Raw genomic sequence first — 27,613 nt, forward strand, 5'->3', positions numbered from 1 at the left:
TAAAAAGAATGGTTCGGCTTGTGTTAAAAGCAATATTAAATGAAATCCTACCATCTTTAAATTGGTCAACAAAGCCCAGCTTTCTCCTGCTGTGGATGGCATTATGAGGCAGAAACATGCAACCTGTAGTATACAGTGTCTGATGGTTAGAGGTATTTTTTATTGAAAGTTGACAGAGATACAGGATCTATGCAAATTTTCCATAAGTTGTCTACATTCTCAGTGTTTCCATGAGGTTCCAAAGAGGACCATTACTTTCCCCCTCCCCTCTGGGATTTACCCTGGAAGGCTCCAGGATTCGTCAGGAGAGGCTAGTGTAAACTGTCTAGAACCCAAATTTCCTGATTTATAAACATTTTTGCAAGCTATTATGGGCTTCAATCAAATAAATATGAAAACAGGTAAAAATGTAGACGGCAAAGGGGTGTGTGTGTGTGTGTTGGGGACACAGAGTGGGGAGCGGAGAGGGAAGGAACTTGGAAGCAGTCTGAATGCAACTGATATGTTCTGCAAAGGCCATGCCTAACTCTTAGCAGCAAGCTTTTTTTTTTTTAATTATTCCATTCCCTCTCTTGAGCTTCTGAAACTGTGTACAGACTTAGGGGTATATCCCGAAAGAGGTCTGCATTTCACCATGCCCAACAGTGCAACCTGCCCCATCTTCTCAGTTCAGCACTCTCCTCGGGTTGGTTACGTTGCCTTCATCTTGGGATCCCTGGTGTATTCTTTCAGTTCCTCCTCCTCCACCGCAGTCTGCAGTCCCCTCCGATTAAGCCGCGTCGTTTCCATTTCACCATCAAATCCTATTTCTTTATCATGAAAATAAATACTTTGTGTACAAAATGTAAAAGTAAAAGTCTCTGCTACGGAAGTTCACATACCAGTCAGGCTATATTGGGGAGTGGGGGGAGAGGAGGAGTGTAAAGGGGAGTCCTGATTGTTTCTTTGATCTGTTTGGGGTGGCGTTTGCCATTTGGAGGGAGTTGCGTGGGGGTCGTTTTATTTGTTTGCGTCCCTTCTGTTAGAAACTCAATGGCGGCTTCTGGCACGGGGATTTGGGCAGCAGCTACTGGCCATGTTCTAGTAGTTGGTGAGTGGGTATCGCAGAAAGATGAAGACAAGGATGATGCAGAAAGTGGCCAGTGCTGAGCTGGTAATGTTAAAAAGACGGGCAGTCTTGGCGTCTTCGACAGCACCATTCAGGTCATTGAGGAGTTTTTTATCCCGAACCTGGAAAAAACAAGAACAACAACCATTGGGCGACGTGTCGAAAATGGAAGCCAAGTAATTGGGCTACAGCAAGAGCCACAGCAAGACCTGCCCAGTGATTTTTGGTGCTTCAAAGAATGTGAGTGGAAACATCTAGTTTTTGTTCCTACTGCATCATATGCATTTATTTCCTCTGTCTATCTATCTCCTTTAACTTTAAAGGATCAGGACAGTACTACTGTTATACTTCTTCCAGCAGGGTGAACAATAGCACTGCAAATGTGATGATGGGAGCAGGTGAGTCAGCAGCTGGGGGTGGATATGACAGGTAAGTGCTAATTGGCTTTTCCCTGAGAGCACAGAGCAGTATTGCATTATGTGTATAGCTGCTTCCTCTTTGCTCTATCCATTGGTAGCAAAAATTGAGATGCAAATAATGGGGAGGGGAAGATGGAGTGGAGATGACTTGGGCATTAACTGTTGACATGGGCTGTGTGTCATGCACTGGAAGAAACAATTTGTGCATAGTTAAGACATTTCATTTCTTTAACAGCTAATTGCAAAAATCTGTGGCCTTCTAAGTTGAGACTTCACTAGGTTCAGCTCTGTTATGTGCTTCCTTTGTGACTGCAGCCAGGTTAATTTCCAACGCCCCTTCTGAGTAAAGCACATTATGGCAGGGGATATATACAGTTCAGAGTGGGGCCGTAACCCTGTCATGCACTCCTATTTCAACTAAATCTTGGCATAGGATTCCACTGCAGCAAGAAGCTGTAAGTATATTAATATTAATAGGGTTAGGCTAATGGAGGTCTTATGCAGATCCTATGCAGTTTAACCTATAGCCACTGCAGCTAGACTCCAGGTTTCATTACTACAGAATAGATCATGCACATCATTAGTACCATTAAGATTGCAAGAATAAAGCAGCATGCTCTGGAGCAGCCCCGCTGGTGCCTCTGTATTCTGGAATAGGTGACTGAGAGAAGGTGGCCTCTACAGAAAGGATCCAAAAGCAGTATCACTAAGCAATTCTTTCAGGTGTGCACATATGGATCAAGCTTGATGTGACTATAGTTACATTCTATATGCTAATGTTATTCTGCTATAGTACTTTCATGGGTTATTAGAGTACCCTTCATCAGATGCATTGCCTTGATTTCTCAGTGGTTGTAGAGCAGTGGCTCTCAAACTTTTTTCTCTGGGCCACACTTACAGAATAAAAAACTCCTTGTGCCACACTGATATTATTATTTTTTTACTGATAAGAAATAGATTACAAAACACAACTAGGATTGTCCTCAGAATTCCTTGATGTTCCTGCTCTCATTTTGAAAATATACCTGTCCGTTTCCTGCAAATTTTTTTTAAAAATGTTTTGACACTATACTACACTGAAATATTTAAATGTTTCTTTGACCTTGAATCTTCCCGCCACACTTGCCCCCCTCTCCTGCCACACCTTTGAGAACCACTGGTGTAGAGGAAGGATAGGGGACGACGACAATGGAGTCCCATGGACAATGAAATGCCAAAATGTACAGCTTGTGACAGTACAATTAAAGTTTAAATGTATGCACAAAAAGCAATGAAATCAGTTACAACAGCGGTAATTTGTGATAACTTAATCATCCTTCCTTTGTTGGAGAATAGCAATGTTCAAGTCAGCATTAGGAGAAAGTCCTGGGAGAGTGAAATGTTCTCTCATGAGTTTCCGAACATTGCCATTCCTGATGTCAGATATACTGTATATTCCTGTGTATAAGACTACTTTTTAACCCAGGAAAATCTTCTCAAAAGTCGGGGGTCGTTTTATATGCTGGGTCGTATTTCTTATACAGCGAGTATATCCCAAACTCTATATTTTAACTGGGAAAGTTGGGGGTCGTCTTATACGTCCAGTCGTCTTATACACTGGAATATACAGTATGTATGTTTATTGTTGTTGTTTGTTGTTGTTGTTGTTGTTGCATAGAGACTGACCTGAAACTCAATTACACAGCAAGTTTAAAAGAAGATGCCAGTATGAAACTACTAAATTAGAACTTATTAAGAAGGTTGATTATATCAGTTCTGTGCATAAGTAGAGACTATGGGTTCTTGTCCCACTACAGACATTAATTAATTTAACAATGATTAGGGTATCACCAATTACTGCTTTTGTGAATAGTCACTGGGTTTATTTTGCATACAATTTTAAGCTTCAGTTGAATTTTCACGGAGTGTCCTATTGGCTCTTCATTGCCATTCGATCTCATTATTTACACACACACCTCTCTACACACAAGTGTATATAGTGAAGTGGACTCTGGTCTAAGAAAGCTTATACCATAGTAAATGTGTTAGTCATTCAGGGGCCACAAGACTGTTGCTTTTGCTGCAACACATGAACATGGCTAATTCATACTGCAGTGAGTTACTGCTTTAGTGCACGGGGGGGGGCATGTGATGCCCTTCAGAGGTTGTGGTCTACAACTCCCATCAACCTGGACTGTTGATGGTTAGAGCCTTCAACATATAGAAGACACTATACAGTACAGTATTAGCTACCTCTGCCTTACTGACTCGCATCAGGTCATAAGATTGCAGTAAGAAACTGAAGCCCACTTGCAATGAACCAAGCTAAACACCAGATGTCAGTGGTGAACTATGTATGGCAAACCTACCTACCAAGCTGTAGTGCAGCAGAGCTGCCTAGAAAGAGCTAAACGTTTTAATTGACCAAGTGTCTCCAGAAATCTTCCATGAATTCATGCAAGTCATTTTTTAAAGTGATTTCCTTTATAACTCCCTGAGTGTTTACTGCCTTGTGAACTTGACATTGCTCAATGAAACGATGGCAATAACAAAAGCCACAAGTTCAAATATTCGGTCTGTGATTCCAGCTTGCCAATTTCCAAAGCCTGCAGCTTATTTCAGGCCATGCAGCAACATCCCGTGCATTCTAAATACATGGGATCTTCCATTTTGCTCCCCTTGCAAGGCCGTTCTTTTACAAATATACTCCTTGCTTATCACAGACTCTGCCTGCTGCCTGCTTGCTGGCACAGTTGCTATTGAAAGAAATTGCTAATGTTGACTGAACTGTAAAAGGCAGTAGGGAGAAACTGCCTGTTATGCAAATGCATATATTAACTCCCTAAATCAACTTCTTTTAAGAAAAAAAGCAGGTCCAGAAAGGATTGGCTTTCAGCAGAGAAATAGATGGATGTTTAACCCTTTCCCCACCCAGTGCTCTTTCTCAGCATCTCCCTGTTGGGGATCCAGATGTGTGTTTGCTGCACACATTTCTGGGATTCTTTTGAAAAATCATATGCTTTAAATATATGGTGTGGACGGTGGCATCACTGCAGGTGGGGGAGTATACTGTATTTCAGTTTTTGCATTAAATTTTGAAAATTGACAGTCAGAAAATGAATAATATGCATTCTGAATATATTAAGAATAATAGCATATCATTTGTTTTCATTACTTAGTTTTTTCCACTTGCAGTGTCTCATTTTCTTGCAAAATGTATTTACAGTGACCAAGACTGCAGAAGTGAAGGGATTTTGTTTGTTTGCAGATAAACTTTAACAGAGTCACAGAGATTTCACAAATGTGAGCCCCCTTCTATCCTGAACTGTAATCATATTATTTTATTGAAGAGGCTACATGAATTTGGTTCTAATCACCAAGACATCAGTGATTATTTATTGTTTACCCCACCCTTCCTCTGAACAGTTTGCAGCGGCATACATACCTCCTCCTTTTTACATTCACAACAACCCTGTGAGGTAGGTTAGTCTGAGCCACAACGACTGATTCAAGGTCACCTAATAAACTTTGTGGCTGTGGGTGGGTCTCCCCAGTGTAAAGCAAACACTACTACAACTCACTGGAAACAACTTTAAAGATGGTCCCATTGCATTGCTTTGGGTGGGTTTGGATTTATTTATTTGTTTGTTTGTTTGTTTAATGAAATTGTAAACCCAGCCATTTCATCTGCCTCTAGCTTTGGCCCATAGTCTTCCTTAGATTCACCACCTTTGATGAGCATCCTTTCAAGAGTCTCAAAGCAATCTTGAATCAACAGGTCAAGTTTTCTTGCCATGGAGATAACAATAATGGGGAAAGAGCCACCTGTTGACTAGTACTTCTTGCACAAATACTAACAGCACATAACTTTTAAGGTAAAGGTACCCCTGACCATTAGGTCCAGTCGCAGACGATTCTGGGGTTGTGGCGCTCATCTCACTCTATAGGCAGAGGGAGCTGGCGTTTGTCCACAGACAGCTTCCGGGTCATGTGGCCAGCATGACTAAGCCGCTTCTGGAGAACCAGAGCAGCACACGGAAACACCATTTACCTTCCCGCTGTAGCGGTACCTATTTATCTACTTGCACTTTGACGTGCTTTTGAACTGCTAGGTTGGCAGGAGCTGGGACCAAACAATGGGAGCTCACCCCATCACGGGGATTCAAACCGCTGACCTTCCGATCGGCAAGCCCTAGGCTCTGTGGTTTAGACCACAGTGCCACCTGTGTCCCTTATCACATAACTTTTACTTATCCCTAAAGCAGAAGTGGGGAACCTGTGGCCTTCAGGATGGTGTCAGACCATCACTGCTTTCATCCCTGAGTGGCTGAGGCTGGTAGGAGGTGAAGTCCCAATTTTTTTGGGGAGGGAAGCAAATCCTCCCCCCCCCCTTTCCAATGTAGCATCATGCCTTGCGGGGGGGGGGGGAGAAGCTCCATGGGGGAGCATCATATGACTTCACACAAAGAGCCCTGGGAATTGTAATTGTGGTGAGAATTCTGCTGGAGAACCATAGCAGCGTAATGCATGGCATCGTATCCTACATTTGGTGAGTTATAAACCAATTCATTGGGGGATAATTCCTAAGAGTTTAAATCCTTTTCAGTTTGCGGTGTGCATCTCTTGTGCACAGCTCACAGCCACTGCACAGTAGCGGCAGCCATCTCTGCAAAAACATTTTAAAAACACCCTAAATAATGTATTAGCTAGCATTAGTGTCAATTATTATTAGTTCCATTTGTATTCTGCCCCTTTCCCCAAGGAGCTCCAAACAACATTTGTTTCCTCCTCAAAAACTGAGATAGGTGAGATTGTGAGATCCTTCATAACTGAGTGCTGGTTTGAACCTGGGCTTCCCACATCAACACCCAATCCTATAATCATGACTACACCATCACTGAAGGCCCCTCTAGGTGTCCTTTTCATTGCACATCCATCGTGATTTGTGTTCAGGTTGGCATTGGGGCAGTTATATGTGTGATCTTGCTTTCAGTACTGCAAAAGTTTTAAGTCAAACATACGCCGTTGTTTTCAGCTGGTGCATGTCCCAGAGTTTTGCACTGAAACCCCCAAACTTTTCATACTACAAAGTCCCAAGGATTTTTGGTCCCACTTTTCTGCCCCCTCCAGATGACAATGATGTGGTAACACTGGGGGTGCATCACAGAACAACTAATAAAATGGAACAATGTGTATAAATCCAGTATAAATCCACCACTAATACACTGCTATTGCATCACTGATAGGTTGCAGAATACACACACACACACACACACACGTCTGGAGGGGCCCAAAATGATTTCCAGGTGAACAGGTTAATTTGCTTCCATTGAAAAGTGTAATGATTCAGGTAAAATAAAAGCTCTGTCTGTGGTGTTCTGTTTGTGATGGCTATTCCACCTATTCAAGCCATCATTTGAGTAATGAATTCGCATGTGTAGTGAAGATGTTTGCATAGAGTTGCCTCTGTCTGAGTAATACATTCTAGCACTATGTGTTTCTTTGCACTTTATTTATTCTTTTAGATCTAAAAAAAACCCTTTAAAAATGTGCATCTAAAAATGTATATGTGTGTTTGGAAACATATGTGCCATAGAGATTCACTTATCAGAAATCTAGAACTGGTTGCAGCTTACTATCCAGTTTATACTTTGTGGCAAACCTAGGATTGCTGCCACACATTGTGTGAAAAGGTCCTTTGTCTCATTCTCTATCTGAATCTTCTACACCTCTTCTTCCCATAGCTGCCAAGTTCTCCCTTTTTTAAAGGGAAATTACCTTATGCTGAATAGGCTTCCTCGCGAGAAAAGGGAAAACTTGGCAGCTATGCTTCTTCCTGTTGCTGTTCTTCTTTCTCCCACATTCTCTATCTATACCTTTCCTTTAACATCTGCTTCTCTGTTGTCAGATTGCTATGTCAAGGCAGTGGGTGGGGGCCAACCCTGAAGCTATTCCAAAACTGTAGCCAGCCTGATTTTTGCAGTGAAATGCAGACAAAATCTCAGCACAAGTCTCTAGGAGCTGCAGGGCTACAACACTTTTGATGAAATAACAGAAAAGAACAAATGAAAAGAGCAGCTCATTTAGGACTTGCAGGTGCTCGTGATAATTAGGAGCATTTAAATGAAAGTGTTCTAGGGATGTACATCTCCCAGGAGCACCAGAATGAACTTTCTCCCTCTGTTTGATCTGTATCTTTGTCATTCCCTCCCGTCCTCCTTTCCCCCACTTTTCTCACATTGCTCCCTTTCCCCACTTCCTATTGTTTTGAAGATTAATATGGATTATCTACCACACTGAATGCTTTTAGTGCTTCATGAAATAGTGCAGGGTATCAGCAGGGATTATAACAGAGAAAGCAGGCACTCTTTAATCAAGCTGACAATACCTTGCGTACTTTTACATGCCCTTCTGGCAACCCATGTTAAAGAACTATATGCCACCTCCTGTCACAGCAAAGCTGCTCACACAGGTCTCTCTCATCCTCTTTTCTTCCCCAACCCCCAAGCATATTAGGAGTTCAATTCTGGCACCAGCAGCAGCTGCTGAATTTTGTCTGACACAGGACCAGAGCACTGCGCTATATTGCTACCTCTTGTGATTCCTATTTAACTAGCCATGGCCTCATGCATGCTAATCTATGCTTCCTTCCAGGCACCAGACAGGTGTTGCGAATGACAGCCTCAGGGGACCAGATTCAAAGGAGGAGGAAGCTCCGGTGAGTTTAATAGCTGCTTGGATAGAAAAGGGAATTCCTGGAAATGCAGGTGGTCCTGCAGGGATGAGAAAAGCTGCCTTTGTAAAATTCCCTCTTTGAAGCTACAGGAGCCCTAACGTCTTTGTCCTTTGGCCACTCCAGGATGTCCTGTCTTCATACTATTGCTATGATCATTTTGTGGTTGTTGTTTTTTTTGGTAAATATATATTGAGAGAATGCATTTTTAATCATGCACATCTTGCTATTAAGTGGCATTCTAGGCATTTAGGAAAATGGCCCCCTGGTTTCCATGTGGTTCTGGTGATGTGCCAGTTTGTGATTGTGTGGGGGTTAATAGATTCACAGCTGTGCCTTTTATTATGCAGAACTCCTGGTCAGCAGCATTTCTCAAGGTGCAACTATCTTTCCCCCCCTGTTCTCATTTAGCCTTGTGTTGCTGTTCTTTCCCTCTCTGTTAGCTGCTGTTGCATAAGGATCGATAAAGGAGATCTTGGCATTGTGCTCTCACCAGGAAGATTCATGGTTTTCCTGGCACAGTGTAGACATCCTGTCCCGAGAGTTATGCACACGTAATGTTTCTGCAGCATTTACTAGTAGAATAGCTGCCACAACTGGGCACAGGGTAAGCTGCTGACAGATTCTCAATTATCTCTAGTGAACTACTTCTGTCCAATGACTCTGTCTACCTGATATAACCCTATCCACCCAGACATATATGCAGCACAAACCAAAGATTTGTTCCATGCAAATGAAATTATACAACCCAATCTCAGTCCTTATCTCACTACATTCAAGTTGTTATCAAACAATATAAATAACCATAAGATCACACCATAAAAATAAGTAAAGCAGCAGTCATAACCAATCAATACGTCAAAGCACACACACAATATTAGCCAATGCAACACAAGTAAAAATCATATTTGGGAACGTCTGCCTAAACAAAAAAAAACACTCTCATGCAACACCCTAGCAGGGATGCACGGTGACAGATCTCAGCGTGATCCAGAATTAAGGGGACACTGCAAAGAAGGTAGGACCACTTACTACTCTCATAAAGAGGCACCTAGATGATCTTAAAAGGTAAAGAGATTCCTAAGGGCAGAGATGATCTGAGATATACCAGGTCCAGGTCATGAAGGACTTTGTAAATTAAAACCAGCATCTCTAATTCAAAGTAATAGGTAGTCAGTACCTCTGCTGGACAATTACCATATTGGCCTCCCCCCCCCCCAAATTCTGACTATGAAAAGTTAAAGTGTGGCTTAAATTGGATTTTACAATATTGCTGCTGAAACAGACATATGGTAAAACGGAATGGGTGTGAGCGCCTGCGGAATTTTAAGGGAGCGGCTTATATTTGGGTATTGTCTTTTTTTCTTTTTTGCGCTTGAATTTTAAAGGTGCAGCTTATATTTGGGTGTGGCTTATATTTGGGCCAATACGGTAGTTGAATATTATACTCCCAGCTCCCTAACCTAGCAAGAAAGTGGGCTGTGGCAATGCGTGTGAACTAAAGCCTCTGAAATATCATTGACTGTCCAACCTAGAACCATTAGATGGCAACCAACATTTGCACAAGATTCCAGGCTTCCATCCTGACTTGATACTGATAGTACAATCCTGCATGGGTCTATTCCAAGTTAAGTTTGCTTTCAATGGGACTTACTCCCAGGTAAGTTTGTGTATATAGGATTGTAGCCTGAAATATCTTGAAACACTGAAATCACGATGAGGTTGCTGTTTGGAGACAAACATTCCTATGATCCCTGATCTCTCCCCCCCCCTCATTATTTGCAGGTGCTTCACAGAGTAGTGCAGATGTTGTTGTTGTTTAGTCGTTTAGTCGTGTCCGACTCTTCGTGACCCCATGGACCATAGCACGCCAGGCACTCCTGTCTTGCACTGCCTCCCGCAGTTTGGTCAAACTCATGTTCATAGCTTCGAGAACACTGTCCAACCATCTCGTCCTCTGCCGTCCCCTTCTCCTAGTGCCCTCAATCTTTCCCAACATCAGGGTCTTTTCCAAGGATTCTTCTCTTCTCATGAGGTGGCCAAATATTGGAGCCTCAGCTTCACGATCTGTCCTTCCAGTGAGCACCCAGGGTTGATTTCCTTCAGGATGGAGAGGTTTGATCTTCTTGCAGTCCATGGGACTCTCAAGAGTCTCCTCCAGCACCATAATTCAAAAGCATCAATTCTTTGGCGATCAGCCTTCTTTATGGTCCAGCTCTCACTTCCATACATCACTACTGGGAAAACCATAGCTTTAACTATATGGACCTTTGTCGGCAAGGTGATGTCTCTGCTTTTTAAGATGCTGTCTAGGTTTGTCATTGCTTTTCTCCCAAGAAGTAGGCGTCTTTTAATTTCGTGACTGCTGTCACCATCTGCAGTGATCAAGGAGCCCAAGAAAGTAAAATCTCTCACTGCCTCCATTTCTTCCCCTTCTATTTGCCAGGAGGTGATGGGACCAGTGGCCACGATCTTGGTTTTTTTGATGTTGAGCTTCAGACCATATTTTGCGCTCTCCTCTTTCACCCTCATTAAAAGGTTCTTTAATTCCTCCTCGCTTTCTGCCATCAAGGTTGTGTCATCTGCATATCTGAGGTTGTTGATATTTCTTCCGGCAATCTTAATTCCGGCTTGGGATTCATCTAGTCCAGCCTTTCGCATGATGAATTCTGCATATAAGTTAAATAAGCAGGGAGACAATATACAACCTTGTCGTACTCCTTTCCCAATTTTGAACCAATCAGTTGTTCCATATCCAGTTCTAACTTTAGCTTCTTGTCCCACATAGAGATTTCTCAGGAGACAGATGAGGTGATCAGGCACTCCCATTTCTTTAAGAACTTGCCATAGTTTGCTGTGGTCGACACAGTCAAAGGCTTTTGCATAGTCAATGAAGCAGAAGTAGACATTTTTCTGGAACTCTCTAGCTTTCTCCATAATCCAGCACATGTTTGCTATTTGGTCTCTGGTTCCTCTGCCCCTTCGAAATCCAGCTTGCACTTCTGGGAGTTCTCGGTCCACATACTGCCTAAGCCTGCCTTGTAGAATTTTAAGCATAACCTTGCTAGCGTGTGAAATGAGCGCAATTGTGCGGTAGTTGGAGCATTCTTTGGCACTGCCCTTCTTTGGAATTGGGATGTAGACTGATCTTCTCCAATCCTCTGGCCATTGCTGAGTTTTCCAAACTTGCTGGCATATTGGGTGCAGCACCTTAACAGCATCATCTTTTAAAAATTTAAACAGTTCAGCTGGAATATCATCACTTCCACTGGCCTTGTTATTAGCAGTGCTTTCTAAGGCCCCTTCATGGATCAATGCCTTGTTGTGGCGAAGGGGCTTGAATAACTCAGAGAAGCTATGAGCTAAGCCATGCAGGGCCACCCAAGATGGACAGGTCATAATGGAGAGTTTTGACTAAAAGTGATCCACCTGGAGAAGGAACTGGCAAGCCACTCCAGTATCCCTGCCAAGAAAACTCCATGGACAAAGACAACAGGCATATAAAAGTGCAGATACATGTTTTCTTTTAATCACTCCTTTTCCCAAAATGACTTCAAATAATGTTATGCTACTAAGGGTGAACTCTTATCAAACCTCAAAAAAAAAAAAACCACTCCAATATATTTGTCCTTGTAATAAGGCAATGAAAATGGAATGGAGAGCTGAGACACAGATTCCTAAGGCCAAATGTTTCCCAAAGCTTGTAACGAGATTGTGGTAAGTGCAAAGAATTCAAAACTAGACCCAGACTTTCTGAAAAGGTGCCATTTATTAAATAAATTAAAGTAAAACCTCTGGGGATCCAGTTTCCATTATGCAGCCTTTGGTGTGAGGTTTTCAAGAGATCAGCAAGCAGAATAAAACTATCAAATCTCATTTGATGAATTTACATCCTACTTAAAATGCAAAGGCACATCTATATGAGAGCCTCACTTGCTTCCAGTTCAATGCTTTAGTGCCAAAAAGAAAGTTTAAAACTAGTCTGCTCTAAAAGAAGAGACAAATGTGATAGAAGCCAAGCCAAGCCCATCCCCATACTTCCCTGTTTCCATGGCTTGTACAGTACAAACAATGTGTTAGAACTCCAATATGCATATACATGCAGGTAGTGAAAGGGTAGAAAATGCATAAGAATGACCTTGCTGGATCAGGACAAGTGTATTTTCCAGCATTTTGTCTTCAAGGCTGATTGCTCAAGATACCTATGAAAAGCTCACAAGCAGGACATCTCCTTTTATCTCTCATCTGTTGATCAGAGGTGAACTACCTCTAAATATGGAGTTTCTGCTTTTGGTGTTAGCTTAGAAACTACTGATAGGGCTTATGCTCCATAAATTCACCCAATGCACTTTTAACATTATCTATAGTTGTGCTCATTGCTACATACTGTGCAATGAATGCCACAGGCTAGTTCTGTGTTGCACAGATTACTAGTCTGAAATGGTCGGAATGCACCATGTTTATTACACATACGTATTTACTGAAATTCACCAACATAAGATTCCTAGTGACAGAAGAAACACCAGGTGGAAATAGCTTCCCCACTGTACACAGAATAGATCTTAGAGTTCTGTTGCAATTAGTGTTCTAAATGCTAGCTTGCTGTGCAAATAACCAAACTTCCCTCTTTTCTGAAACATAGCCAGAAATTATGTGTTAAAACTAATTTGTCTCTCCTGCTCTTCAAGATGCATCTACATAGACTGCTTACTTGTTCACTCTTTCAAAATCCTTTCTTGGCTTGCTCTCATAATTCATTACCCTCCAACTACCAGTCTCTGATTTCAAGGCCCATTGTGACGTCAACACTTTTATCTCTGCCCGTCAGCTGATGATAGACTCCTCAGCCCTTTCTCTTAATTTCCTTCCAGTTTGGGACCCGTGGGGTTTTTGCAGGCATGCAGGGGGCTTATATTTCACAAAGTTCTGTGCATTTTCCTGCTACATGGAACCCACACTGACTCCTTGATTTTTGTGATTGTCCCTGAAGAGTGTTGTCAGATCAGTGCTGATCAGAGTCAAAAGATTTGCAGCCACTACCATGGACAGCGGCACTAGAGGTCAAAAGGACAGGGTGATTGCAGGGCTGTCAGTTAGATCAAGGAGTTTGTGATTTGCCTGGTCAATGCCTCTGGTCCTTGAGACAAGTGAGAGCGTGCCCTACAATCTTCATGTAATAGCACTAGAGACACTCAGACGTTTCTCTCTGCGTGTGTGTGCAACACTCCCATAAAACTCTGGCCACGTGTTTCTCCTCTGAAGTCAATTTTCTTAACCTAGTTGCAAAGGGTCTCCAAAAGCTGAAACCGCCACTTCTGTCTGGTTGGATCAGTTTGTGGATCACTGCCATGAATTCTCCGTATTGTCAAAGATATGAGCAGCCCTCCTCCTCTGGTGAATAATTGACTCGAGTGCCTATACTTGCCAGACTATTCGTGAGGCAGGCTTGATTTTTTTTTGTTTAGGTCTTACAAGTGCTTGCTCTTCAAAGAGAAACAAATATGAGAATCTGATGGCCCTGTTTCTTCATTGATAACTTGCTGTCAGGAAGCCAGCAAGCCCAGAAGATGCACTCTCTTTCATTTCAGAGCAGAAACTGCAAAAATTACTTCCACTAGAGCTATGGTTCTCATAAGTCCAGCTGAACTAAGTGAGGCTTACTTCTCAGTAAATATCCTTCACTATAGCATCCATCACAGATGCCACAAGGCATATGTATCCCTTGGCCACCTTTCATGTAGCCTGGGAAGCCCTGCCCACCTATCTCTGCTGCCCAGCGGACCAGGCATCAGCTTGGCAGCAGTGAAAGGATCACTGTTCCGGTGCTGCTAAGTTGCATTAGATCACTTAAAGGTTCTTCTGAGATTCCAATGGCATAAGGCATAACACTCACTGCTGGCGGCTGAGACATGGGTGCTGTTTTAAATTGCTCTCCATGCTGCCAATTTATGTGGCAAGTTGTTGTGTGCTGCAAATTACCATGTGGATCATTACTGGGAGGTGGTGGAGAGAGGAATTTGTCCACATCATTGTGGAGCTGCTGCACGCAAATAGCTTGACGCATGGCAAGAACTGCCACATGGAATGATTGAGAATGGCATTCATGGTGCTATTGTTCCATGTTCACTAGACCTCAGTGACTTTGAGAATGGGATGTTATGAGTTGAGAAACAATTGAAAGTACATGAGTGTGGCAGCCAAACCTCATGCTAATTGTGTTTCTGCAATTGACATTCAGGGTTGCTGTTTTTAAGCATCAAATGGTATGCGTGTGATTATTATCAAGATTGTAGCAAGCAGTGAGGAGGAATTGAACCTTCTCGTTCTTTTTTCAGTCGTAAAGAAAATCTCTCTGTTCTGAAGCTATTATTTGCATTTGAAATTCAATGAATTTAATGTCAAGTTTACTTTGACCCTGAATGGGCATATAATAATATATTATTATTACTATTACGGTATTATTGTTATTATTATTATTATTATTATTAGCAATATTTTAGCTATTCAACATCATTTTATATTTTTTAAAAAATTATTTTAAGTTCATAAATTATTTAAAGCTCCAAGAGCAAACTCCGGGGACCTTATAGCCTTCGGCATGTTGGCTACCTCTCAGCTACAATACTCTGAACTTACGTTAACACAAAACAGGTTTCTTCTTCTTCAAGAGACAGCCTCTAGTTGTATTCGCAACTGAGGCCCCAATTAATTTTGCTTGAGCAAACATGTAGCCCCAGTGATGTTAGTAGGCCAAAGTTCTTCACAGAAATTGCTGCTGTGGTCTGAGTACTGCCTGGAGTAAACTACTTCTCAATTAATATACATTGCCTGAGCTTACACAGCACCAGGGGCTGTGTCATGCACAAGTGCCATGCACAGCACTTGATCTCCACTTATGCAGTTTCTTATCACTTTATTCTACTTTAATCAACTTTTGATTAATCTCAGCTGAACTGTGATCATTGAAACGTATTGTGTTTGAGATGAAATCTCACGAAATGAAAAGATGTTATCTGTAGTGATCAATCCGTGATTCCCACACATAAGTTGTCACTTGAAGTTCAGTTAAATCAGTCTTAGGATGGTAAGTAGTAAATTGGGACATTACTTCCACTTTTCAATACCATTGTCAGGTTTCCCAAAAGATAAAAAATAAGATGTAGTTCTAGCTGTTGTTTTTGATTTAGATAAACTTCTACTGGTCTAGAAGTATGCAAGCTTCTGGAGGGTGACCAGGGCAACAGTAGCAGTCATCAGGGCAAGGTAGGGATGCTTGCCTGACCCCTGATCACTGCTGTCACTGTTGTAATTCAGGAGGGGAAGGAGTAAGGTGGCTTTGAGATGGGCATTATGTATATGCACTTACGGAATCTATCTGGTGCTGCTGCAGGTGTGCTGGCACCTTGCTGACCTCATCACTACCTTGCTCCTCCCCCTTCCTGGTACATCACAGTGATGACAGTGATAGGGGGTCAGGTAAGCAGCACAATGCTGCAAATAACTACCGCAGGACAGAGTTGGTGCACTTTATCCCCATTCTCTCCCATCACATGTTGATTTAACATAGGAAGCAAGTGCCTGAATAGAATTAGGGCAGTGGGAGCATTGCAAGTCTTTGAAAAAAAAACTGGACTGTACTCTAGCACAGTAGAAAAGGAGGAAGTGGATACATTCCAACAAATATTTAAAATTAAAATTCAAACTTTAAAATGATATATAAATACACACTCACTTTAGTTTTTCAGGCTGCTCTCCATGAGAGAAAAGGATGGAGCAGAAATCTGAAACACGTCCATCACTCACCAAAGTGCTCATTTTGTTGTACACTCTGTCTCTATCTATTCCACAGACCCCTGTGCATAAGCCACAAATGCAATGGGCACTGCCTCCTTTGTTACTCTCTTTCTGTGCCTTTGAAAAATGTTGTGCTTGCATTTTTTTTCCATTTCTCCCCATCTCTTCCTTGCTATAAAATCAGAGCTGCAAGAGAGAGAAGAGCCCCGTGGGCTTGCTGCAGGAATTACTGACAGAAAATCTTCTGACCCGTGCCATGCAGAAGGTCAAAATAATTGACCATAATAGTCCCTTCTGGCAGTGAGAGCTATGAAGATACAGAAACTGTCTAGCCCACCACATGCTCCTGCTGACATTCCTTATATTGCTCTTATCAGTGCGCAAGGCAGGTTATTTCGTTTATTTCTCTGTTATAACAAACACCCGTGGTTCCATGGACTGACAGACATCAACACTACCTTAATGATCAGCTTGTTTCTCTTTCCTTAATTTCAGCCATTTTCTTGGATCTTTAGAATTGCTCTGCTCCGAAAGAGTCAATGGGAGCTATAGATTCTCAGTAATTTTGGTAAACAGACTTCTTCTATCTATATCCCTCTGGAGGATTCCAAACATTTTACCAGTAGGGTTTACATCCAAATGACATTTACATGCAGTGAGCATGGCTCTGATCCTGCAAAGTATGGAGTGTCTCCTTCAACCTTCCATCTTTACTGAAGCCTGCACTTCTGCATGAAATTTTTATGGAGCTTTTGACTGGCTAGCTCTTCTTCAAAGCCTGGATTATAAACTTGAGGAAATAAGAGGTTATAAGGACTGTAAGAATTGGAAAACTACACATCATCCAAGACACCTGTTAAGGATTTTCTCTGTCTCCGAAATGAACAAGTCTAGCTCATGCTGACATTTGTAGTTATTGGGCTGTAGATTTCAGAATATCTGGCTTAACTCTTTGCCCATAGATGAAAGCATTCTTCAAACTACGGTTATGGTGCACAAGAGTCCATTTTATTAAAACAATAAATAAATTGGGGTGAAGGATGAAAACAAGCTATTCCAAGACCTATGCTACAAGAATGTTCTAAAGAAAACCTTCCTTTCTAACCCAATGCCAACCCTTTGCTGCCTGTTTCAATGTACTGACTTATTCCTCTAATTAACCAGGTATTTAAATCATGGGTTAAGATGAACAAATGGGCGATTTGCACTGTGTATTCAGCATGCAACTTCTTCATTAATCAGATTAAATTGCTGCTCTTGCCCCAATGTCCCAGTTCTCTGAGCGATGCAAAATTTCAGGTGTGAGCAGTTACCCAGGTTTGTGTTTCTTTGGCATGAAGTCACTGGGGCTTAAGCAATTTTGTAATGTTTGTATTTATTTTCAGCCATACATGGTGAGCATAGATGGAAGAGTTCTGCTTAACAACTCCAACAGACACTCAACATTCATCTGTCTCTACATCAGCTTCGGTGGAACAGGCTGCATCCTGAGATGTTCCAGATCTCCAGGTCAATTTTCTGTCTTCTCATCTGCCTGGCTCAAAACTTTAAAGTCTTGTAATTTTCTTTTCTTTTTCACAGACACTAGTTTCATTACTTCTCTTCCTGCCATAGTGGGAGGAACAAGACTAAGTAATTTTTTTCGCCCATCACCTATGCCTTCCTCGGTCATCTTAACTCCCATTAAGACACACCAGTTGGCAATGGAGTGCACCTGCAGGGGTGAAGTCAAACCAGTGGAGAATCACAATGCCTGCTGTAGCAGCAGAGACTGGTAAATGCTGCCTCCTGCATTGTTTTTGCTGTGTTAGAAGCACCAGTGTCCTTTCTGGGGCACAAGCCTGAGCAGTGTGTATGGAGGTCCTGGGCTGTCCAGGCCTCAGTGATGTGGTCAAAAGGAAAGCAGAGCAATACATTTGGCACCAGCTTGGCTGCAGAAGTTGTCAGAAGGAGGCGTACAAGGCACCATCCAACTGTCCTAGGGACTCCACTCCAGATTTGTGTAAGGTTTACTCCTTAGCCTTTTCTTCTCCCCAAGATGTCCCAGAGCCAATTGGGGAGTGGGATCAAGGGCAGGAAAGCCCCATTGCCATAGCAGAAGTCCCTGCACAGGTTTCCACTAGTAAGTTGAATCCGGCCTATTGAATTTGGAGATATTATCAGAGGACTCCCAACTTCTGTCAAAGGTCTTTCAAATCTTGTATGCAATTATCCTTAAAAGGATACATCAGCAAAACAAAATAATTGTTTCTAAAGCACCTTGCCATAACACAAAGCAGAAAACTTTGTGAAATATAACAGGCTCCAGAGATGATTGAATTGGAATCAAGGCTCATTTAATGCTTGTCTACACATAGTAATAAGTTACCCTTCACTATTTTTACTACCACCTCTTAGGACTTCTAATTGACATGTCTGCTTTAAAGGAACACTATTGTTTATCCAAATGTGTATGTCTCACTAGGTCTGAAACCAAAATGGTATCTCCAATTTCACAGCTCATGAGCTGCAAAAAGGAGCAGTAATTCTTTGGGGTGGGGGCGCTGCAGATATGCTTAACGCATCTACTATCATCCCATCTGCAGTCCTGATGACAACTGTGGTTTCTAATTCTGACTTGCAGATTAACCACAGTCAGCTCAGTTTGATCCAGGGGTGGGGGAAATTGGTACAGATGAGAGGAGCATGGGGGGAGGGGGAGAATCAGAGGGAGTGTGAAACCTGAAGGTGGCCAGACCATGATTTGGCATCAAATGCAAACCAACCCAATGACTACCAACTCAATTTAAGATGTCTCATACCATTCTGAAAATAACAGAAATGAAAAGTACTTTTACATTTCCCTAATCAAATGCTTCGAGAATACTGATATTTTGAAAGCTCATTGAATCATCATAGAATTGCAGAGCTGGAAGGGACCGTGAGGGCCATCTAAACCCAAACCCCTGAAACACAGGAATCTTTCGCCCAATGTGGGGCTTGAACCCACGACCCTGTGATTAAGAGTCTCATGCTTTACCGGCTGAGCTATCTCTCAAGGGATATAGATCTATACAGATTTATAACAAAGGCCATGTGTAATAATTGCTGGGGTACATGGAAATTAGCAGCTGCTCTATGTTGGGGTTGGGTCAGAGGCACCTTAATGGGTGGATTCCCTTAACGTGACTTAATGTGTGAGGGAGGCTTTATTCTGAAGCGAAAGTATATGTTTACTGGGCTACTATGAGGGACAGTCCATCTCAGCACCCTCTGCACAGAGAGGCACTGTATTATCTGCATGGAGGCTGGGCAACAGTTCCATCAAGTTCCACCGTTATCTTCACTCTCTGCTTTCAATAGTGGATTCTATGGCACCTGACCCCAGTTTTTTTATTGACCAGAATTTGTTTCTTTTCTTCCACGTAAAAGTCAATAGCTGCCACTGACTTCTATGGGAGAAAGTATGCAAACATGGAGCCCCACCCCACCCCGCCTTACCTCAAAAACTGCTCATCCCAGTGCATGATGCAGGCTTTGCAACCTCTCAAGTGTGCATCAGATTCAAGTTCCACCTTTTTAATTAGTTAAAATAGTTTATCATTAATACTGTTGTCATTGTCATCACAACAATCATCATCTATCTACCTTGTTTTTTCCTGTTAATTAGGCAAGTCATAAAAACATACCAAATACAACATAAAATTGGCAATAAACCACAAGCAGAAGAAATGCAAAAAGAGCAGCAAAATAGCTTAAAACAATGAGTACCAGCAGATTAACTACAAAAGCAGCAGTGTCAAACAACAGGCAGCTAAAATACCTTATTCCCAAACTGCTTAGGGGGGTTATATAAAAAAAGGCTTTAACTTTCCTCTAGAAAAACTGGCAAAGAAAAAAAGATAGAAAGACCTATTTGGGGAGAGAATCACCATGCCTGTGGAGCAATTGCTGAAAAGACACTCTTTTGTGTAGAGAACTTGTGTGGAGAATTGGAGCTAGGGATGTATCATTCAATTTAATAAGCCTATTTTCTTCTTGATAGCTATGTTAACACTTCAAATGACTTCTAAGTTGTTCTAATTTTATTTCTAATTCTTCTTCATTCATATTATTGTTTATTGTTATTGATAATGAAAAATCTTAATAAATAATGGTATGATTCACCACCAAAGTTTCATTCCATACCTAAAATTCTGCATCTCCACCTCAGGTTCCTTGCCACTTCTTGGGTTTCGTGGCTCACAGTCTCCAAATTCCTCTCGCTGTCTAGCCCGTTCTGTTGGTGCCAAGGCTATTGTGACTTTAAGGCAGGGTGTGTGCGAGAGGGGGTTTTTAAACCCCAAAATCCCATGGGCCATCTTAACTTTGCCTATGTGTGTTCTCTTTCCTTCAAGCTACGTGCTCTCCTGAGGCCTCTTCTTCCCATGAGGTGAGGGAACTGCACACACACACACACACACACACACACACACACACACACACACACCTCTTGGGCACAGAAAAGCCATCCCAATAAAACCCTAAAATGTGTTTGGGCTGTCCCAGAATGTGCAAAGAAAACTGCCTCTAACCATGAGCACAATGCATTGCCTTTGACAGTGAACAGCTGTAGCGTATCAGCAGCCCCCTGCCCCACAAAATACTAAGAATGAAGGCTTACAGATCATATGCCTGGCATTACATTCACACAGATGAGTTCCAGAACTAGTCTTTTTTTGGAAATGTTCACACTTTCTTTTCAAAAAACAAACAAACAAACAAACGCATAATGAGAGAACGAGAAACTCATCTCCACAATAACCCCATTCCTTGGTTTCTCCCTTAGAAACCTTTTTTCAACATTTCTGTCAAAACCCAAACCCTGACCCTTTGCCCTCCACAGGCAAGTCCTCTGTCCTTTGTCTCCAACCCATTGCATAAACACAAGATGCCATCTAGGGCACAGTGAGCTCTAGGTTTAAGGTGGCCATCTGCAAAGTGCCCTCTGCTGAACCTCTCCCTGTGCTGATAGTCATGCACAGCATTGTATTATTCCATTGTATTACTGTTATTAATGCCACCCAAAAACACACATCTCAGGTGTCAAAGGCCAAGGCAAGAGATGCATCTTCAGCATACAACAAGAGCTGTCTACTGAAGGTGCCAGCTGCACCTCTGATTCCTCTCCCCTTAATCAATCCAATATCAGGATTTTTCTTGTCCTTTGGGGCAAGGGTGTGAAGATTTGTCAAATTTCAGCTCTTTAATATCACTGTGACAAGTGAAGGTCAGGTTTCCTAGCAATTGTGCCATATAAAAAACAGGCAACAGGTGCTTCAGAAGCTGCTGCAATCTGCCACCTCACTACTATCCATGCTCCAAGGACACAAAAAAAGGGATTCTCAGTGGCTTCCCCCTTTCCCTTGAATGCTGTTGTGCAACAATTTTGTTTGGGCTGGCACTCAGAAATGGGAGGAAAGGGAAGGAAACATAGACAACCAGGATAGCACACACTCTTCTGCAACCTCTTCAGAAGCACCCCATGGATTCTGATCCTTAAAAAATAATAATGGCAGCATGTATTGCTAATGCAACTACATGGTAGACTGCCAGCAATAAGAATTTGCTGCAAAGATCACTGAGGAACTTCACGCATAACTAATGCTCGGCATATTTATACTACTCTCCCTATCATTCAAATTACTTGTTCTTAATTAGTGTTGTATTTTCCCTGTTCTTGCTCACTTAGAAATTTGCTTAAAAGCAGAAGTGTTCACAAAAGTTCTACCAAAAGCCATAGGGGCATTTACCAGTGCTGCGTCGGGGGACCCCAGGGCCTGAGTCCCCACCTTATCACCTGGCCTGGTTTCTACCTGTAGCCTGGCTTGGTCAGGTGGCTGCAACTGTGTGTGGTCAGACCTCAGATCAAGGAAGACAGTGGTGATCTGCAACATCAGCCCCTGGAAGTACCGTAGTTGGCAGTATGACACATCTGGGAATGGCCAGGTCTGGCGTAAACAATGGGAGCTTGGACCTAGTTGACTCTTGCCTGGTTAGCAAAGTATCCTCTGTGTGCTGCACTTCAGGCTTCAGCTTCCAACCCCAGCAACAAACATTGTGCACCTTGGAGCAGAGAACATTCCTTTTGCTCCAGGTCTGGTCAGTTGGCCCTCTGACGGCCCTCGCATGTTAGTCCTGTTTGCAGGCAGATTACTCCTGAAGCACTGAACTCAAGACATGCTGGATGGGCAGAAAACCAATAAGGTACAATGAGGAATGAGAAGGTCAAATACACAAGAGCTAGAAAGCAAAAAACCAAGATGCCACCTGTGGAGGTATGCCCTATTGTGTGAAAATTAGTAAGATTTATGCAATTTGGGTTTCAGCAGAACATGGGATATTTTGATAAGGGCCGTGGCAGTACAGGGCAAGGAAGAAACTAAGGCTTGAGCCATGGTGGGTTGAAGTAAGGATAGCTTTGAAGGAAGTCTGAGTATGGCCCAGAAGCTTGGCACACAAAACTGAGGTCAAATTCAATCTTCACCTCTCTACTTCCCATGGCTACAAAAAAATTAAATAGTGTGTTTTGATCTGCACATTTTTCAAACTTTTTATCTTTTACAATGAGAGCTTGAAATGTGATTACCCCCCCCCCCACACACACACGCAAATGCTACACTGAATACACAGAAGGCTGGCCTATTGTGCTACATTGTATTGCCTATGCCCAAAGTTTGCTCCACACTGACATTATTTCCCATTTTGCAAGGTGCTTGTGAGGAAGGCAGATAACGGTACCAAAAAACCCCCAACAACCCACCCTACAGCTTGAGGATTAAGCTTGCAACAAGGGGACTTTGTGAGCAGAATGACCTTCTTCCCATGTCTAAAGGAGACTCTGCTCTCAAAGTTTTGAAGCCATGTTTTGAAGAGGTGGGGGTGGGGTGAGCCATATAACTTTTGAGCCGCCTGCCAAAAAATTGCTAAAGCCCTTGTAGAGCTGTTGGCAAACAACAGCACATTAACTGCATCCAACCTCCCCTAATCTCTTTCATGAGACTGAGGGAGGCACCTGCAACCCTATTTCACATGTAGTGAAATGGGGAAATACAATAACACAAGGAAGGGAGGCAAGTTATTCGGCCCCCAAATAATATTTTTTTGGGGGTGGGGTGGAGAGACACAGGAGTTGGTTGAAACAAAGCCAGGTATTTAGTGGCCAGCTTGTAATACCAAAGAGACTGAGGGTGCAGCTAGCTTGGAAACAACCCTATTGCTCTCTTGTGGAATTCACGGTCGCTGGAGTTATATGCAATTAATTGATCTATTTCTGTGATGAAATCCCTCTGAATAGTGTAAATGCTGTCTGCCAGAACACATCCGTTATTTTCCCCTCTGGATCTCAGATATATCAGAGGCTGCACAACAGCCCCTGGGCCTTCTTTATCCCCACATCCAGATAGCTATTCCCCCCATATGTAAAAGAGGAAGTCGCCATCCATTCTTCCTTGATAGATGATCACAATTTGCTTGTTGGCTGCACTGAGCAGTGAAATCCTGGAGCCCAGCTGGCTCATATTCACCCTGCAGTTATGAGGAATAATTACAGCAGGTCTGGTGTGCTCAGAGGGTAGTGTTACCTTAGAAAAGGTTACACAAGCTACATAAGCTACATGGCCAGAATTTCGTCTCCCACCCCTGCCATCTCCATTCCTGTTTTGACCAAGCAAGCCAAAAGGCTTTTATAGCCTTTTAACTGGCTGTAGGTTCCCTTTAACTCAATTGCCTGAGTGCATCATCTCCTACATGTTTGCTGATTTCCCTTTTTTATTTTTAAATCAAAGCTCCCATTTCTAGAGCCACCTTCCTTGCCCATATGACATGTACCATCCCCTCTGTCTTCCACCACTCCAGCCAGCAATCTTGCTCTCCTAGAAGGTCTCCATTGCTGACCTTGTAATTTACGAGGCCCAAGGGAGAGTGAAGCATGAGTTGCTTTCCTCCTCCTCGCCTGGGTATTCTAAACAGCAGCAGAACAGCAGCTGTTTCTTTCACCCCCTTCCTGCTCCTACTTGCCAAAGGAAGAAACTGGCCTAACACAGCAGGGGTTATAAGGGACCTAGAGGTCCCCCGAAGAGCAGAGTAAGAAGCTGACAAGCGATTCATCTGTGCTTAAGGCTGTTTCCCAAGGGTTTCTCAGGTCTTCCGGTTTGCAGCTGCTGCATTCATCAAATGATTCCTTTCCATCGAGAGCCAATCAGATCCCCAAAACAAAAAGACTTCTCACTGAGGGTCAGATCCCAATGCCACAACTTCATAAAAAGGACTCCCTCTGATTCTGATTAGATTCTTATGAAGCATTCTTCTGTGGAGCTCTTAAAATATTGTTTTCCAAGATTACCCTTTGCTGAAACTAAGCCACATTCTCAGCTTGCAGAAATATTCACCATCCCTCCACTGTAGGCAACATTATTATTACATGCTTCTCCATCAGTTGGACTCCAGATGTTCACACAACACCGATGCAACAAATTCAAGTATGTTAAGTGCAGAACTTCTACTTGGAGAATCCAAACCACATTCCTAGCTTTCATGAGGGGCAAACATTCTAAAACCTAGCTGTGCCAAAATATTCTAGCCTATTAACTGGGAAACAATTCAGTAAAAGCTGTATTAAAGTTTTAAAAGTCCTGCATGAACAGATAATGCTTCATGGAATATGAGTGTTAGTGCAGTCCTGTTAGCACTGAGTTAAAATCCCTAGTCAGTCATAGATTCACTGGAAAGCCAAAGAAAACCACAATTTCTCAATCTCAGATTATCATCTACAATAAAGGAGGGATATTTATAACCTACCTCATAGGACTGTTGTAAAGAAAAACCCAATACTATTCATGAAGGGCATTACAAGTAATGTAGAAAATGACACAATGATGGATGGTGACGGTAGGGATGGCGATGGCACGAAAGAATCCCTAACTCACCAAAATACTTTTAATTACATTTCTCCCCCTGGCTAGCTTTTTGTCTGCCAGTTGTAAAACTCATTTGCCAACCTTATTAACCATGAAATCAGAAGAGAGATAATCACAAATCTTCAGCAACAGCCAAAGCCAATTCAGATCTATAATGGCTGATTCTTCTCATCTTACCCATCCAGATCCCTATATTATTTTCACATAAGAATGCCTGCAGGTTATTAGAATGCTCCTTTTCTTTACTCTGTTGGATGCCATTCACAAACCAAAATATTCATGCTCCACAGCCAAAACATTTGTGCCCCACAAATTAAAATATTTATGCCCCCCCCGAGAAAGTTCTTCTCCTGAACCCAACACATTACGCCTGATAACATGCAAGAAAGAGGAGTTCTCATCAGAGAGCTGCAGTAAATCAGCTTCACTATAACGAGCCCAGGTGGAGGGGCACAGACTTTCTCCAGCTATGGCCCCAGAGAGCCTCACTAAAAAGGGTCTGAGATCGGTACTTACTTTCAGAGAATATGCCAAGGCAATGAATCCCAGACAGCAGAAATTGAGGTATACAAAGTTGAAGATGGACCAGAGATAGTAATCATTCACCTCGGTGGTGTCTGGGTAGATTTCAATCACAGTGGTGGGGTTAGTCATCGTCTTCTTCTCTACAGAGTGTTTGCATTGGACAGGTGGCCGCAGGCTGTCCCCTTTGCAGGTCTTGGTCTCCATGAGGCAAACGGCAGAAGAAGGAGACAGGACCGGAGATCCTTGCTGTGCAGGGGGCGTCTTGGAGATGCAAGCAAAGCACCCCTGCTGGGGTGTGTGGGGGGGTCTTCGAGTCCAAAAGGCCCCGTCAAAGAGACATGGAGGGCCCAAGGGGGGTTCCTGTGGTCTCTCCGTGGTGGCAGCCCCCAGTTTACACAACTATATCCCGGCAAAGTGTGATCCCCTGAGAAAGACGGGGAGGAAGGAGGCAGGCAGGCAGGATCAGGAAGGAGAAAGAGGTGGGAGAAAAACAGAGAGTGCAAGGATGCAGGAATCAGAAGGGAAGAAGAAGAAGAGGGGGCAGAAGAGGATTAAGGGAGAGGAAAGGGCAGCACACAATTGGGGAGAAAAAGAGGAGCAGAGGAGAGGGAGGACAGCGTATCCAGGCAGGGAGGGAAGAGAGAGAAGACTGTTTACACACATGTACCAACAGCCAAGGAGTATTTCTCCGGCACACTGAGCAGTCATTAATGTATGCAGCAGTGTAACAGTTCCTGGTCTCCCTGCAGCTGGGTGTCCCAGCTCCCTCCCGCAGTCTGCTCGGCTTCCCCTCCCTCGCCTCCCACATATAGCAGCCCCAGAGTTCATCAACACCCCGGGAAAGGCAGGGGAGCTTGACCCATCCGTCTCCTGCTCTCTCTCTCTCTCTCTCTCTCTCTCTCTCTCTCTCTCTCTCTCTCTCTCTCTCTCTCTCTCTCTCTCTCTCTCTCTCTCTCTCTCTTTCTTCTTCTTCTCCCCCCAACCCCATTCCCCACTGTCTTCTGTTGATCCCTGCCAAAGTCCTTTGCGGTATTGTCTGACAACAACAACTCCTCTCTGTCATTCCCTCTCTCTTGCCCCTTCTCACTCACGCAACTCAGCATCAGCTTCCTAGACACTATCAATGAGGATGAGGATGGATTTTTTTTATAAAAAAAATGAGAGAGAAAGAATTCCAAAGAGAGGAGCCTGGGCAGGGACTAGCAGGCAGTTCCCAAAACCGATCCGCTGCTGGCGTCCCCCTCGCTGCCTCCCCCCTCCCTCGGCGACCCTTCTCCTCCTCCCCTCCGTCCATCTCGTCATCCGAGCTCTCCTGTCCCGTGCCAGGATCGAAGCCGGGTGCTGGGAGCCGGGCGGGCGAGGAAAGCGAGTCTGTCGCGGGAAGAGGCTGCACAGCTGCGACAGATCAACCCTGCCTTGTCTGTCTTTTGGTCTCTTTCTCTCTCTCTCTCGATTTTGCTGAGTCCTCATCTTTGCTGGATTCCTGATGTAATTGACTTCCCCTCCCACCCCCCTTTCACCTGTCAGCAGTTTTCCCGTTTGGACAATGTCGCGCGGTCAGGGGTGGCTGTGGGTAGAGGAGGAGAAGGGGAGGGGGTGGAGAAGAAGAGGAGGAGCAGGGGGGTGTAAGACTGAAAGAACCCCCCCTCTCTCTCCCTATCCCACACGCTTTCCAACTGGGAAAAGCAGCCTGCTGATATCCCCACGCTTGCTTGCTTGCCTGCCTGCCCATTTAGCCGCCCATCCATCCATCTCCGGAACAGAGGAGGAGGAGGAGGCGAGACTACTCACAAGGAGGGACTCGGGGAGTTGCTGCATCTCCAGCTCAGCACTGCCTCCGGCTCTTCTTCTTTTTCCACAACTGGAGTTGGTGGAGGAAGGGAGAAGGGGAGAGGGGAGCGCAGGGGAGGGGAGCGGGGAAGAGGTCAAGCGGCATCTCTCTCCCCTCAATTCCCAATCAGGGCAAGGCGCGCGCACACGCTCATGATTAGAGCCTTGACTGCCCAGCTCCACTTCACCTCGGCCAGGCGCGCTCGTTGGTGTGCTCTCGCGCTCTCTCCTCCCCTGCTGCCGCCCTTCTGGCCCCAAGCGCGCGGTGTGTGTGTGTGTGTGTGTGTGT

General features: G+C 43.5%; 1 protein-coding gene across 4 annotated transcripts; it reads right to left on the reverse strand.

Annotated features, from left to right (window-relative positions):
* Positions 1-140: 140 nt before the first annotated feature.
* IFITM10 (interferon induced transmembrane protein 10) lies at positions 141-27,599 on the reverse strand. 4 transcript variants are annotated; one of them, XM_088666165.1, is made up of 4 exons: positions 27,286-27,595; positions 25,486-25,918; positions 19,514-19,587; positions 1,137-1,230 (listed from the first exon to the last, which is right to left on the reverse strand). In XM_088666165.1, exons 2-4 carry the CDS (start codon positions 25,696-25,698, stop codon positions 1,200-1,202), a joined length of 318 nt encoding a protein of 105 aa, XP_088522291.1. In that variant the 5' UTR covers positions 25,699-25,918; positions 27,286-27,595; the 3' UTR covers positions 1,137-1,199. The 4 variants fall into 4 exon arrangements, with proteins under 4 accessions (XP_088522287.1, XP_088522290.1, XP_088522280.1 ...); XM_088666161.1 differs by lacking the exon at positions 19,514-19,587 and having other exon boundaries at positions 141-1,230; positions 27,286-27,599; XM_088666164.1 differs by lacking the exons at positions 19,514-19,587; positions 27,286-27,595 and adding an exon at positions 27,015-27,055 and having other exon boundaries at positions 141-1,230.
* Between the last annotated feature and the right edge of the window lie 14 nt (positions 27,600-27,613).

Source organism: Zootoca vivipara, chromosome 1, assembly GCF_965207765.1.
Source record: "Zootoca vivipara chromosome 1, rZooViv2.hap1.1, whole genome shotgun sequence".
Lineage (NCBI taxonomy): Eukaryota > Metazoa > Chordata > Lepidosauria > Squamata > Lacertidae > Zootoca > Zootoca vivipara.